The sequence below is a fragment of the Myxocyprinus asiaticus genome, chromosome 23, assembly GCF_019703515.2.
Source record: "Myxocyprinus asiaticus isolate MX2 ecotype Aquarium Trade chromosome 23, UBuf_Myxa_2, whole genome shotgun sequence".
NCBI classification, from domain to species: domain Eukaryota; kingdom Metazoa; phylum Chordata; class Actinopteri; order Cypriniformes; family Catostomidae; genus Myxocyprinus; species Myxocyprinus asiaticus.
Genome location: NC_059366.1, coordinates 7,903,890 through 7,919,916, shown reverse-complemented (window position 1 = coordinate 7,919,916; position 16,027 = coordinate 7,903,890). Strand labels below are relative to the sequence as shown.

General features: G+C 37.9%; 1 protein-coding gene across 1 annotated transcript in view; it reads left to right on the top strand.

Annotated features, from left to right (window-relative positions):
- Positions 1 to 14,790, top strand: part of LOC127413940 (calcium uniporter protein, mitochondrial) — a 111,453-nt gene extending 96,663 nt beyond the window's left edge. Inside the window, exons 5-9 of the mRNA XM_051651520.1 lie at positions 7,131 to 7,235; positions 7,349 to 7,509; positions 7,777 to 7,980; positions 9,029 to 9,145; positions 10,805 to 14,790. Of these exons, the coding sequence (XP_051507480.1) occupies positions 7,131 to 7,235; positions 7,349 to 7,509; positions 7,777 to 7,980; positions 9,029 to 9,145; positions 10,805 to 10,885 (668 nt within the window). The 3' untranslated portion in view covers positions 10,886 to 14,790. The remainder of the gene's footprint in view (positions 1 to 7,130; positions 7,236 to 7,348; positions 7,510 to 7,776; positions 7,981 to 9,028; positions 9,146 to 10,804) is intronic.
- The last annotated feature ends 1,237 nt before the right edge of the window (positions 14,791 to 16,027 follow it).

The window sequence follows — 16,027 nt, the reverse complement described above, 5'->3', positions numbered from 1 at the left end:
GGCTGCCGAATTCTTATCTAGAGCTCTGACAAATTGTTTCATAAGGCCCAATTTGATGTGCAGTGTGATGCATCAGCACCTTCCGGGGGTCCACCAGTGGCTCCCACTTGACGTTGTTCCTCCCCACAGAGAACTTGGTCCGCTGTGGCCAGTCCCGCCTGTGGTAGTGTGCCTTGGTGTCCCTGCTGTCCCAAAGGCAAAGATAGCAGGGAAACTTGGTAAAACCGCCTTGAAGACCCATCAGGTATGCCACCATTTTGAAGTCTCCTATGACCTCCCAGCCACACTCATCATACTTCAAGGCATCCAGCAGGGTCTTGATGCTGTTGTAATCCTCTTTGAGGTGCGCCGAGTGAGCCAGGGGAAAAGACGGGTACTTGTTACCATTATGGAGCAGCACGGCTTTGAGGCTCCTGGATGAGCTGTCAATGAAGAGGCGCCACTCATTCTGGTTACAGGCGATTCCGATTGCCTCAAAGACTGGTCACATTGTGGCAGAAGCAGAGCCCATCTTGACGGGTGAAGAAGCTGGAAAAAGGTTGGTGGCGCTTCCTCTGATCTGCGACTTGCACACTTCCATCCAACAAGTTCCACTGCTTGAGCCTAGACGTCAAAAGCTCGGCACTGGACTTGGTGAGACCAAGATCTCTAATTAAGTTGTTGAGGTCTTTTTGGTTGGGGAAGTATGGATTTCTCTCCTCAGCTCCACCTCTAAAATTGTCATCTGGATCTACAACGTCTTCCTCGCTCTCTGACTTGCTGCTCTCTTCTAAAGATGGCTGCTCTCTCTCTGGAGGAGTGGGTACGGGGAGCTCATGGCAGTGTGGCACCGGGGCGATGGATGAAGGAAGGTCCGGATATGTGATAGCAGGTGCATTTTTGCCAGTCCGACGTTTGGAAGGGTCCACCATGCAGAAGTAGCAGTTGCTTGAGTGGTCAGTGGGTTCCCGCAAAATTCTTGGGATAGTGAACTTCATGGCTCTCTTTTCCCTTCTGTACCATCCTACAAAATTGCATTTATTTCACCCATGACTAATGTGTAAGAGATTCATATATATCATATATGATATCTTTTTTCAATAATATTGAAAATTGTAAAACATTTTAAAATCAAAAACTTTTACAATTTTAAAAATTAACAAATTTTATAACATAAAATTCAGAGCAAAAATTGTCCATCTTACCTTCCAGATTTTTTTTTGCAGTGCTCGCAGGTGAAATGAGGTGCCCAGGGTTTGTCTTGATCCCAGACAGGCTTGCCGAAATATGCCTTGTAGGCCTCATACAACTTAGCAGATGCTTCCACGGAGTACTTTTTCGCTCTTGTCTTGATAAATTGGCCACAGACATAGCAAAATGCGTCTGCCGGATGCTTGCAGCCTCTTGATGCCATCTCAGAAAAATGCAGATATGTATCCACTTATGCAGCTGGAACTAAACTGAACTGGTGGGCTTAAGGCCCCTGTATTTATACTACAATTTATATTACTGGAAAGTTCTAGAATGTTCTAGAAGTTACTCCAAGTTTACTCAGCATTGAATCTATCCGGAATGTTCTGGAATATAGGTAAATTTCAAAATATCACTGTCCTGGTCACAGAAGCAATGTTTGTGGGGAATGATAGCCATTTTCTATACTTTTGAGGCATAAGCAATTAGGAAATAACACTTGCTACCCAAAAAAGAACAACATTTGTTACATGGTGTAATTGAATATTGACTTGAATGAATGTTTTTGTGCAAATAACTTTTTTTTGCTAATATTTATAAATGAAGTGTACCTCAAGGAAAAATGAAATGATTAAAAAGGTATGCTAGGACCGCTTTAAAGGAATAAGGTAAGTGAATAAGGTACAATGTAAGTGAATGGTGACCAGAACTCTACATAAAGGTATACAAATAATCCATAAAGACTCCATGATTACATCCATATCTTCTGAAGTGATATGATAGGTGTGGGTAAGAAATAGATCAATATTTCTCCACATTCACTTTCACTTCCACATTCTTAAGTTTTCTGCAATTCACATTCTTCATGTGTATCGCCACCTACTGGGCAGGGAGGAGAATTTATAGTAAAAAAGGACTTAAATATTGATCTGTTTCTTACCCACACTTTTCAAATAGTTTCAGAAGACATTGATTTAGCCACTGGAGTCTTATGGATTACTTTTATAATGCCTTTGTGTTTTTTTGGAGCTTCAAAGTTTTGGCCACCATTTACTCACATTGTATGGACCTACAGAGCTGAAATATTCTTCTAAAAATCTTTGTTTGTGTTCTGCTGAAGAAAGAAAATCAAACACATCTGGGATGACACGAGGGTGAGTAAATTATGGGCACATGAACTATTCCTCTAATGGTTCGCATACAAATCAAAATACAGAAAATGCAAAAGTTTTCTCCATCCCTGACATCGAAATGTTAACGTACTGCTGAATGCTGAAAAAGGTTTTTACATCTGGGTGAAATTGTGGTAACAAACAAAACACTAGGTTTGTCAATAAGGTTTTACCTACATCTTTTCTTACCTTTCAGAAATAATAGAACAATGTTTATGGCTTTTAAATGACCTTATACGTTGTCGGCTTATTAAGTCGATGAAAGATTGTGCATGTAAATGCACACTTTGTTCACCGCTTTAGGTGCAAAATTAAAGAGTGTTAACAAAAATTTGCTTTGTAGTTTAAACCTCATCACACATGAATCTGTGGCTTAATCTGATGGCTTTAATTGATGTCTAATCTTATTATTCTGACTGAGGAACAAGAATGGTTTGTTCTCTGTGTAATCCAGCTCAAATATTGGTGTGTGTGAGAGGCACTTGAGCTTGTTCTCTGCTGTGAGATGTGTGAGAGGGGTTATGTGCTGTCTTTACCTCACTCCGTTTCACCTTCAGATTGTAAAATGGTTCATTTCGTGAAGAGCACACTAATGCTGCACAGGAAATCTTTGTGATAAGCATTTAGATTGGCTCTTGTTGTACAGAGCCATTACAGTGAGATGATCGCAGTTTAAAAGACTTCCTCTGTCCCCTCAATTACACATTACACTGTGAAAAATCACTTTCCTAAGCAGTATTTTTGTCTTCTTTTCCAGAAACAAATATCTTAACATCCTTAAACAACATACAGTAAATGTCCTTGAGAAGCAAAATTGTGTAATATAATTTCAGCAAATGCATTTTGAAGTTTACTTTTCTTACCCCATTGGCAGATTTTATTTTCTTGTTTTTTTTGTTTTGTTTTAAGCAGAAAGTTCCCAATAAGAAGAGAAAAAAAATCAGTACCTTTTCATTATTCACAAATAGCCACATGAGTTATAAAATATAAACCCTTTTTACATTGAATTTCATGCAAAAAATCAACTTTTGTATAAATACTATTTATACTGTATATACTGTTTATTTATACACCAATCAGCCACAACATTAAAACCACTGACAGGTGAAGTGAATAACATTTATTATCTCATTGCAGTGGCACCTGTCAAGAGGTGGGATATATTAGGCAGCAAGTGAACAGTCAGTTCTTGAATTTCATGTGTTGGAAGTAGGAAATATGGGCAAGCGTAAGGATCTGAGTGACTTTGACAGGTGCCAAATTGTGATGGCTAGACGACTGGGTTAGAGCTTCTCCAAAACAGCAGGTCTTGTGGGGTGTTCCCAGTAAGCAGTGGTTAGTACCTACCAAAAGTGGTCCAAGGAAGGACAACCGGTGAACCGGCGACAAGGTCATGGGCACCCAAGGCTCACTGATGCGTGTGGGAGTGAAAGATAGCCCGTCTGGTCCGATCCCACAGAAGAGTTTCAGTAGCACAAATTGCTGAAAAACGTAATGCTGACAATGATAGAAAAGGTGTCAGAACACACAGTGCATCGCAGCTTGCTGTGTATGGGGCTGCATAGCCGTAGACCGGTCAGAATGCCCATGCTGACCCCTGTCCACCACCGAAAGCACCTACAGTGGGCACATTAGAATCAGATTCAGAATGAGCTTTATTGCCAAGTATGCTTACACATACAAGGAATTTGTCTTGGTGACAGAAGCTTCCAGTGAACAACAATACAAAAACAATACAAAAACAGCAGCAAGACATAGATAATAATAAAAAATAAAAAACAGTTATACACATACGTACCGACACACACATACATACATACATACACATGGGTAGTGCAAATCTAATACAGTCTGTTATGTACAGTGTAAATGTTTTTTTTTTGTTTTGTTTTTTAAGAGGAATGAAATGGCAGAAGAGGTTGGATGTGTTGGATAAATATAAGAAAGACTAAACTGTGTATTGCACATAGTTATTACTCAATGGGGCAATTTAACTGTTCATGAGATGGATAGTCTGAGGGAAAAAAACTGTTCCTGTGCCTGACGGTTCAGGTGCTCAGAGCTCTGAAGCGTCGGCCAGAAGGCAACAGTTCAAAAAGGTAGTGGGCAGGGTGAGTGGGGTCCAGAGTGATTTTTCCAGCCTTTTTCCTCACTCTGGAAGTGTATAGTTTTTGAAGGGGGGGCAGGGGACAACCAATAATCCTCTCAGCAGTCCGAACTGTCCTTTGTAGTCTTCTGATGTCTGATTTCGTAGCTGAACCAAACCAGACAGTTATTGAAGTGGAGGACAGACTCAATGACTGCTGAGTAGAACTGTATCAGCAATGTGTCAATGTGGGTCTCCCACTTCAGGTCCTGTGAGATGGTAGTGCCCAGGAACCTGAATGACTCCTGCTGCCACAGTGCTCTTTAGAATGGTGAGGGGGGTCAGTGTTGGGGTGTTCCTCCTAAAGTCCACAATCATCTCCACCGTTTTGAGCATGTTCAGCTCAGGGTTGTTTTGACTGCACCAGACAGCCAGCAAACGAAACCATGAGCGTCAGAACTGGACCATGGAGCAATGGAAGAAGGTGGCCTGGTCTGATGAATCACGTTTTCTTTTAGATCATGTGGACGGGCGGGTGTGGGAAGAGATGGCAGCAGGATACACAATGAGAAGAAGGCAGGCCGGTGGAGGCAGTGTGATGCTCTGCTCTGGGCAATGTTCTGCTGGGAAACCTTGGGTCCTGGCATCATGTGGATGTTATTTTGACACATACCACCTACCTAAAGATTGTTGCAGACCACGTACACCCCTTCATGGCAATGGTATTCCCTGATGGCAGGATAATGCGCCCTGCCACACTGCAAAATTGTTCAGCATTCGTTTGAGGAACATGACAAAATAGTTCAGTGTGTTGACTTGGCCTCCAAATTCCCCAGATCTCTATCCGATTGAGCATCTATGGGATGTGCTGGACCAACAGGTCTGATCCATGGAGGCCCCACCTCGCAACTAACAGGACTTAAAGGATCTGCTGCTAATGTCTTGGTGCCAGATACCACAGGACACCTTCAGAGGTCTTGTGGAGTCCATGCCTCGATGGGTCAGAGCTGTTTTGGCGGCACGAGGGGGACCTACACGATTTTAGGCAGGTGGCTTTAATGTTGTGGCTGATCGGTGTATATACACACACTATTTTATATAAACTTCCTTTTTATTATCCAAAATGATTATTAAATCTAAACTTTTTTTTTTTCCATGACATTTCCAGCAAAAAAAAAAAAAAAAAAAACTAAACATTTTAACCATAGAATTTACCATTTTTGGTAATTTTTTCCAAGCCCAATTTGCTGCAGTGTCTTTGGACAGAGGAAATTATGGAAATGGTTATTGTCGCTATGTCTCTGGTATGGTTTACTGTAAATAAAATGGCTTTTTTTCTCTGATTATGTCACTGTCACAACTCTAGTCTTGTTGAAGTGAGGGAGAAAAGAAAAAGCATAAAATTCAGGTTCCGAGGTTTAGAAATAATATTCAGAGATACACCTGTGACTGTTTCAAGAATTCATAGCGATAAATGTGTGCATATGATATTTAGAAATAACATCATTTTATTTCAGTCGCACAGGGTTAAAAAAGAGGCTGGAGTTTAGAAGTCTTAGGAGTTTTGAGAGCATATTCAAAATAATTTATTTCAGAGTAGCTTATTTATGCCGTCACAAGCTACTTTTGATGCAATGATATTATAACACATACAATTCATTATAAGTTCATACATATGATATTTGTAATTAACATTATTTTATTAAAAAAAATAAAGTGGAGTTTTGAGAGCATTTTAACATCCAAAGTTATTAAAAGTCAATTCGATCTAGTTTTAATGAACAAATTCGAAGTTATATAAAACCTGTAGCCTAACTAAAACAATTCCTAGCAATCAATTCACATGTATTGTTACAAAGAGTTTATTAGACAGAGAAAATAGAAAGTGGTTGGAGCCGCTGCACGAGGGATGCCCATCGATTGCAATGGAACAGTCTTCAGAGTGTATTGTGTTTTGTATGTGTTTACATTTTCTGATTATCATATCCTCTTGTATTGTGGTTGTACAGCACAGTGGTCAACTCTTGTTGTTTTTATTGTGCTTTATAAATAAATTGATTGATTGAAATTGAACGCACCTCTGATTGTCATCAGGTGTGCTTTGTTATAATGAGATTAATCTAGTTTTGTTTTTTGAGCAGCCCAACAACCTCTGACGTTAGTGGTTCGTGGTTCGAGGCCAGCAAGCTTTTGGCTGTTGGTGGAAAAGGGGCACAAGACAATGATTAGGTGGGCCTGAAGGCCAGTGGGTGGCACCGGCCCACCCAGGCCCACTCGTGGCTGCACCAGTGGCTCCAAAGTTGCGCGCTTGCGATGAAGATAGCTTTGTTACTTGCTCCTTCAAAAATCCACTTGTCGCAGATGAGCATTAATGTCGAGCTCTGTTATTAATAGACCTGTTTTGTCCAAATGAAGGGAAAACATTTTGAATTATCTATCAATGTTCTTAATCGATATTCTTAAAATTCCGAAAATGGCACCTCTGCTGAGTCTTAGTTTCTCCAAAGTTCTCTCCCTCAACTATATAACATTTTTGGAAGTGTTTCCACAATTGCCTTTGGCTTGCGTGCTAGTTTTCTTTTTTTTTTTCTAGTGTCTGTGCAGCTGCTTTGGAACAATATATATTGTACAAATCCCTTTACAAGTAAAACTGAATTCAATTGAATATCTTATTCCCTCTCTCTCTCTTTCCGCCTCTATAGATGGAGCAAGGATAGCGTCCTCTACGGGGATGGATATTTTACTTTTGGACAACTTTAAGCTAGTCATTAACGATACAACATATCTGGTGCAGCCGCCCAGGAGAGGTAAGTGTGCCCTGATGCAGTGTGGGTCATTATGTGCAAGACATTACAGAGGCACAATGGTGCACACTGGGAACATGCAGTCAGTTTTATTATTCTGTTGGCATCTGTTGCAGATCTGCTGCCACCTGAGGAAGCAGAGCGACTGAATGATGTGAAGCTCTTAGTGCAGCAGCTCTACACCACACTGCGCATAGATGAGCATCAGCTCAGCAAAGAGAGAGAGCTGATTGGACAACTGGAGGACCTCAACTCTCAGCTCCGCCCACTGGAGAAGGTGCATTATTAGGCTCTGTATTTCATCAGCATTTAGTACGTAACACTTAATAATGGATAAGAATAGAGAATTCTATTCAGTTAAATGAATAAAGTCATTCTAGTGGAACAGTCCAGATCATGATTTGCCTTTGGGCTTGTTGTGTTCTCCTGGTAGACTGCCCTAAGATGCAAAGAAATGTTCCTTAAGATTGTTCTACAAATATACTGGTGTGTTCTGTTGAAATCGTATTTACTGGGATGTTTGTAATGAAATTTGAAATGTCAGGTGAAAGAAGAGCTGAGTAAGAGAGCCGAACGCAGGACTACTTGGGTGCTGTGGGGTGGGATGGCTTACATGGCCACGCAGTTTGGCATTCTGGCTCGGCTGACCTGGTGGGAGTACTCATGGGATATTATGGAGCCCGTCACATATTTCATCACCTATGGCACAGCCATGGCCATGTATGCTTACTTTGTGCTGACACGTCAGGTGAGCAGTTCAAGCTTTGTATCCCCACAAGTACTGCCCCTAGATGCTGAATGAAATTTCATAAGGATTTAAATACTAGGGGTGTGAATTAGCAGGGACCTGGCGATGTAATATTATATTGATATATGTGATAATATTGTGATTCCTTGTTTTGTGTATTGCAGTTCAAAACTGTGATTTATACTGCAGTCTTTTAATTGTACACATTCTTGGTATAAAAAAATAGAATTTAAACTTGTAAAAAACATAATTACTGATATCTGTAACTGCATTTTCCACAGTAGAATTTCGCATTCACATCGTTATTCACTCCAGTTCAAAACACAAAGATATCTTTAATTGTTTTCGCTCTTGTTGGCATTCCAAATGTACATATCAGCTATGTACTTCTTACTAGTAACACTTTTATTTTATATATCATTAAAGGTGCATTCAGTATTTTTTTCCCTAACTTAAAAAGTTTTACTTCTAAGAAATGAATTGTAATTTTGAAACATATGTATAAAATCATGAGCACTCGCATGAGATGAAAACTCAAGTCATATCAGTAACCTTATAAAAGCTCATTTATTCTTCAAGGGGCAGGGGCGCCCTCATGGGGGCTGCCATTTTAGAGTCACATGACCAGCTGAATACTACTCGCTTAATCTCAGTAACCGTCTTGTTATTGGACACTTTCACTCTTGGATTAAATTAATCATGGCCGACTGTGAATATAACATTTTTACAGTAGCCTCAGTAACTAAAAACTATTGATTTAGAATGATGCCGCATCCACACCACTAGGTGTCACTGTAAGTCCAAGATGACATATTAAAAAAATTTACACTTGACAGTCCACTTTTATCCCCAAAAATATGAATGGAATATGTAACTAAAAATATGAATTATTTGTGTTAGAATATCGATACAGTTTTGTGAGGTTAAGTATCGCAATACTTTAAAATATCCAATTTTTTCTTCCCCCCCCCCCCCCCTCTTATGAATACATGGGTGTTGTAGGAGGGTGATATCTATCTGACCTTTCTGCTGTTGTTCCCTCATGCAGGAATATATTTACCCAGACGCCAGGGACAGACAGTACCTGCTCTTCTTTCATAAGGGAGCAAAGAGAACACACTTTGACATTGAGAAGTACAACAAACTGAAAGATGCGATTGCTGAGGTAAGCCAGCACACAAACAAACATTGTCTCCCGTTCTCTCAAAGGAATAGTTCACCCCGAAATGCAAATTGTCGTCATTTATTCACCCTGTCGTTCCAAATCTTATCACTGTCTTTGTTCCATGGAACACAGAAAGAGATGTTTTGAGGCATGTTCATGCTGCTTTTTTCCATACAATGTAAGTATGCAGTGATAAGAAGCTGTCAAGCTCCATAAAGGACTAAAAAAAACACCATAAAAGTAGTCCATATGACTTGTCACCATAGTCCAAGTCTTCTGAACCCATATGATAGCTTTGTGTGAGGAACATACTAAAAGTTTAAGCTGCTTCAAGAAGTTTCAAGAACTGTATGTTTTCCAATAATAATAATAACGTTTTTTTTTAATGTTTTGTTTTTAGCATTTTAAGATTTATTTTAGCAAATTTTATGTCATTAGATGATTTTCCACCCACATTTTTTTTTATGCAAATTTTGAGATATTACATACATTTTTTTGTAAATTAAAGGTGTAGTTCACCGAAAGATGAAAATTCACTCATTTATTCACCCTCATGCCATCCGAGATGTGTATGACTTTCTTTCTTCTGCAGGACACAAATAAAGATTTTTAGAAGAATTTCTCAGCTCTGCAGGTCCATACAATGCAAGTGAATTGTGACCAAAACTTTGAAGTTCCAAAAAGCACATAAAGGCAGCATAAAAGTCATCCATATGACTCCAGTGGTTAAATACATGTCTTCTAAAGTTATATGATAGGTTTTGGTGAGAAAGATCAATATTTAAGTCCTTTTTTTTTCTTTTTTTACTATAAATCTCCATTCTCAAACAGCCCTAAAAAGCACGCTCTACTAAGAGTTCTTCTTCTTTTGTTTTTGGCGATTCACATTGTTTGTGCATATCGCCACCTACTGGGAAGGGAGGAGAATTTATAGTAAAAAATAATTTAAATATTGATCTGTTTTTCACCCACACCCATCATATCACTTCAGAAGACATGGATTAAACCACTGGAGTCTTATGGATTACTTTTCTACTGCCTTTATGTGCTTTTTGGAGCTTCAAAGTTCTGGCCACCATTCACTTGCATTGTATGGACCTACAGAGCTGAAAAATTCTTTTAAAAATCTTTATTTGTGTTCTGCACAAGTCTCACACATCTGGGATGCCATGAGGGTGAGTAAATAATGAGAGAATTTTCATTTTTAGGTGAGCTATCCCTTTAAACTTGGGTGGGAACACAACTAATGACACAACTAATGACATCATTGTCAGTGTGACTGACAACCGAACGCGAGTTTGAATGTGTGGAAGCGTTAATGAGATCTACAGCGGAGGAGAAGCTTATCTGTGAATAATGACATAAATTTCAGTATTTTCTTCACACAAAGCTATCAGATGACTTCAGGAGACTTGAAATATAGCGCACAAGTCATATGGACCAAATTTGGAGTTCAACCGCCCCTATTCACTGTATGTTCTCTTTGTATAGAGAAAAGCAGTTTAAATGTTCATCAAAATATCCCGTGTTTCACGGAAGAAAGTCATGTGGGTTTGGAACAGCATGACGTGTGAGTAAATAATGACTGAATTTTAATTTTCTTGGTCCACTATTCCTTTAACCAGGTTGGTTGGTTCTTATTTTTCTTCTCTATCTCAGACGGAGGTGGATCTAAAGCGTCTTCGAGACCCGCTGCAGTTGAACCTCCCCATCCAGCAAATCAATGCCAGCAAGGACTGATGACAACATTAAGACCCTTCCTCCACGCGCCCTTATTTCATTCTTACTTTCATGCCTCTCTTTCTTTTTATCTTTACCGCCTCCTGAAAAACCATATCCACAGCAAGCTTCTGAGTTGTTGTTTTTTAGCATTATTTGTATTGTTTACTTTGATTTCCAGCAAATTTGGCACATCTATGCAGGGGAGAAGGAAATACAATATAACAAAAGGAAACAACTACACCCCTAAACGGATGGTTACGAGTTGCTTGCCGATCAAAGCGCTTTGATAACTACTGGACCACAGAGGAAAAACGCAGCTATTTACAGGAAGTCCCTGCTTTCAGACAGGAAGTTGGGACATTGGGATTCAAACAGTACATTGCTACAAGACAATGACCCTATGTTTTGCATGGATCTGTGCATAAACACAGATTCTGAGGGCTAAAAACCATCTGCCCTTGGGTTGACAGTTTTTCCACATTGGAGTACTGCTCTTCCTAACTCTTACACATTGCAGAAGAGATGTTAGGGTATTGCTCTTTTCCATCTTGGAAAAGATGTGTTTACCATCGAACCAGTTCTCGTGTGGCTGCAACGCTGCATCGACACCTGTACCTGTTCCTAACAGCCTAAGCTCAGCCCTCAAGAATTCCTTTCTTGCTTCATGTACGGACCTGTTGAAAGCTGAAGACAAATCTAACAGCTAAAATATCACTGTGCGTTCTATTATTCCAAAAAGAAAAGGAAATTTTGGCACTTTTTATTTTAAAAGCCATATTATGTTTATTATTATGATGGGAAAAAAGAAAGAAAATAGAGTAGAAACTTTTCTTCTCATTGTTAGAGGATTTTTTTTATTTATACCATGCCACCAGGCATTACATATCTGCAAATGTCCTGTTTTTTTGTTGTTTTTTTTAATAGAGCTGTCATGTTTGAAGTCCTACAAACCCATAAGAGAATTAATGGTAACATTTACTTAACAATTAATGTTAAGGGTTTATAACGGGGTTATTAATGATTAATAAGTCATTTAGAAATGCATTATAAATCATTGATATGCAGTTATAACAACATGAATAAAAAGGGGGACTTCCAACACTTGCCAAATAGTGAGCATTTTAATTTGCTTGTTATAAATGCTTAATAAATGCACTTATTCATACTGAAATTAATCAAAAGCATAAAATGCCCTTATTCATGATTTATGATGCAATGCAGCAAAAATTGACTATTATAGTGAGATTTAAAGGAGGGATTGTAATTTTTCTTTGTGTTTATATTCATTACTGTGATGTCTTGACTCACTTGTGTTGTCACTTTCCTAGTCATGTTGATATGTAAAGAATGGTGCTAGTCCGAGTGCTGTCCCAACTCAACTAAAGTCCTCTGCATACTTCATATATGTCCACTTTAAGGTACATTTTCATTGGTTGTTGTTGAATAAGTGTTATTAAGCATTTATAACAGGTGCGATAAAATGTCTCACTATTTGGCAGGTATTATATGAAAATCACCCTCTTTAATCATTTTGTTATAACTGCATATCAATGATTTATAATGCATTTGTAAATGACTTATTAATTATTAATGAACCCCTTTATAAAGCCTTAACAAAGGTAAAATTAATGTAAATTCCAGAGGGATTCCCGAGGCGAATTACCTTTTCGGGATGACTTTTAACAAATTGACATCTTGACTGAACAGCTCTATTCCCATTAAAAAAAACAAAACAAAACTCAGATTGTCAATCCCTAACGCTCTGTGCATTTGGTAATGATTTTTAATACACACATTCCCTCCATTTACATTGTGATGAGAAATGCACATGGATTCTTTCAAATGTGCAAAGATTTGTTTTGAGTTATTTTCAAAGGTTTCCTCTATCTCTCAACTTATACTTCTTTCAAACAACATGAAATGACATTTTCACACAGTGCCTCACAGCATCCGCTGCAGTGTGCTTGTCTGTGCTCTGATTTTCTTCTGAACACACACATTAATCAAATAAAATCCAAGTAACTGACCCATCGAACCATCTAAAAGGGATAGTTTACCCAAAAATTTAAATTCTTCAGCGTTTACTCACCGCCATGTTGTTGCAAACCCTTATGATTTTATCTCTTCTGTCAAACACAACAGATGTGTTTTTGAAGAATGTTCTGGTCTCTCTTTGTGGAGACTGGGGCTTCCAAGCTCCAAAATGACAAAAAAGCTCCATTAAAGTATCATAAAAGTGGTCCATACTAGTCATACTCTATATTCCAAGTCTTTTGAAGTCATCCAGTAGCTGGCAAGGAGAAGATTATCATTGAAAAATGACATGCATTTTGGTCTGTTCCTCACATAAGGGATCAAATGGCTTCAGAATTTTGGAAAATAGCACACAAGGCCTATAGACTACTTTGACTGGTACGTTTTTTTTTTTGGTCATTTTGGACCTTGACAGACCCAGTCTCCAGTTGCCTTTATTAAATGGAAAGGAGCGGCCAGGATGTTCTTGAAAAGTTCTTCAGAAAAGAGAAAATCATACAGATTTGGAATGACGTGTGGATGGATGAGTAAACAAAGACAGAACTTTAGTTTTTGGGTAAACTATTCCTTTCAGGCAGGTCACTGTGTAAAATGCAATCTATTTTTCTTTGTAACATTTTGGACATAACCAAGTTCTCATAACTCATGTGGCGTTTTTAGCTACATATATCTGCCTCGATATGCCAAGAGTCTTACCATACATGCAGAGAACATGTAATATACTAGATCCTAGAATTAGTGTGTGTTTTGCACACTTTGTGGCATGCTATAGAGAGAGATTGTTGCATCCTTTGTCTATATGTGGTATCTTTAGCAGACAGGGCTTAGCAATGGTTTGGCTGATCTTCATCATTTTTTTTCATCATTTTTGTCTCACATCTTCAGTTGTAAATATTACAGGGTGAGACTCCAGCCTACAGCTCTGAAGGAATAGATAACCTTTTCAAACCTGTATGCCATTTTAACACAAAAAAAGTACAAATTTCGAAGACTCTACATGCTGCTCTTTCCCATACAATGACAGCTGTCAAGCTCCCAAACTGACAAAAACGCATCATAAAAATGGTCCAGACTAGTCATACTCTATACTCCAAGTCTCCTGAAGTCATACGAGAGCTTTGTGTGAGCAGCAGATTGAAATTAAAGTCATTATCTCTTTTCCGGAGCGCTCAAATCTCATTCGCGCTTGTGTTCATTTAAAAAATGGTGCCTTAAGACATATTGCTCTCGGTTTGATGTCATTGATGGCAAACACCATTGGTTTTCGCATTTCATGTGACGGATTAAGACACAGCAGGTTTGATTATGCACACAATAAATTTATAAATAAATTAGTAACAAGTGAGATTTGAGAGCTACAGCAGAAGGGAAGATGATTGGTGAATAACTGCTTAAATTTCAGTCTGTTCCTCACACAAAGCACTCGTATGGCTCCAGAAGACTTGGAATATAGTGCACGTGATATGATGATACGTTTATGGTGCTTTTTGGCCTTCTTTTGAGCTTGACAGTTTAAATCACCATCCACTTTCATCAATGCGAAAATAATTTTCTGGATTTTTCTTGTATTCCAGTAAAAATATCTAAACATTGTTAAAACGAGATAAATATACTTGAGAAGCAAAACTACATATGTTGTCTTATTTCCAGAGAAATGTAACAAAATTTATTAACGTTTATGCTTATTACATTAAAAAAACTATTTGCCAAAATTATATATAAAAAATAAAAATAGCAAATAATTGTTTTTCTTGTTTTAATAATAAACGTTACTGAATTTCGTTAGATTTCTCTGCAAACAGGGCTTAATGTCTTATATTAATTTAGCTACTCAAGTAATTTTTTCTTGTTATAAGAAAGTTTAAATATATATATATATATATATATATATATATATATATATATATATATATATATATATATATATTTATTTTATTTTATTTTTTTTTTACCAGAAAATAAGACAAATATATATATATATATATATATATATATATATATATATATATATATATATATACGAATTTGTGTTTGAACAGCGTTTGTTGGATGACACATTTTACTATGAACTGAAATTTTGTCTGTGGTTCACATGTATTTGATATATGGACAGAGTTGGTGATCACGATTTTGCCAAGTTCCTGGAACAGTGTTCTTGTCAAACCAACCCTAACCATACTTGTCAAAAGTACAGTCATTGCAACAGTGGGACAGCTTTTGAACCATTTTGTTCAAGTATCTTGTCATATGTTGACAAATTATAAGTATATATTCATGTATAATCTTCGTCCACAGCACTCTAAAAATCTTTTCATCTGCCTCACATATGTTATTAATAATAATAAATTCATCCCATCTGAAAACGTTAGTGCACGTGCAAAAAAACATGCCCATCTCCTCTTCAAAAATGCCCTGAAAACTGGTCTTGAACCTGATCATTATCTAATGATACATTTAACTTTTCGTTTATTTTGTAGGGTTTTCTTTTTGTTTCAGGGTTTTTATAATAATCTATCAAATATATGGAACTTATTCTAAAGCGGGTGTTGCATGAATGTATGTTTACATGGGGTAATTATATACAAATGAATTTTAAAAATGTAAAGATTATTATGAATGCTGATTGCAGAGTAACAGACTCCTGGTTTATCAATAGATGATTTTTCCTTCTAGTCCCCAACCCTCAATGGCCCAGTAGTGAGTGCCCTGATGTACTGCAGTGGCTCTGAATGGGAAAGGATCTAAACTCCATTTATGTCCTGTTTCAGTCTGTCTGTGCTCTGTCAGTCTTAATACTGCTGCTCGATCGCTCGAGTCTATCAGAAGAGCTGCGGTGCTGCCTTTATTCTGAACCCTGAACTAAGAGTATGGAAGATCTGAGCACATTATTTCTCCACCTCTGACGGCCCTTGCTCCACCCCTTTTTCTTCCTTGAGTCTGTCTCCCACACTGATTACATTTTAGATATGTGTATTATTTTGAAGTTCTTCATGTGCACTTAAAATGAAAATTATATTTTGGGGATAAAAGGAAATGAGTGACGATGAATGAAAACATTTTTGCTTTATCCATGTACTTTGTTCATTGTTCAGTTTTTTTCTGTCATTGGCATCGGATGCTGTAATG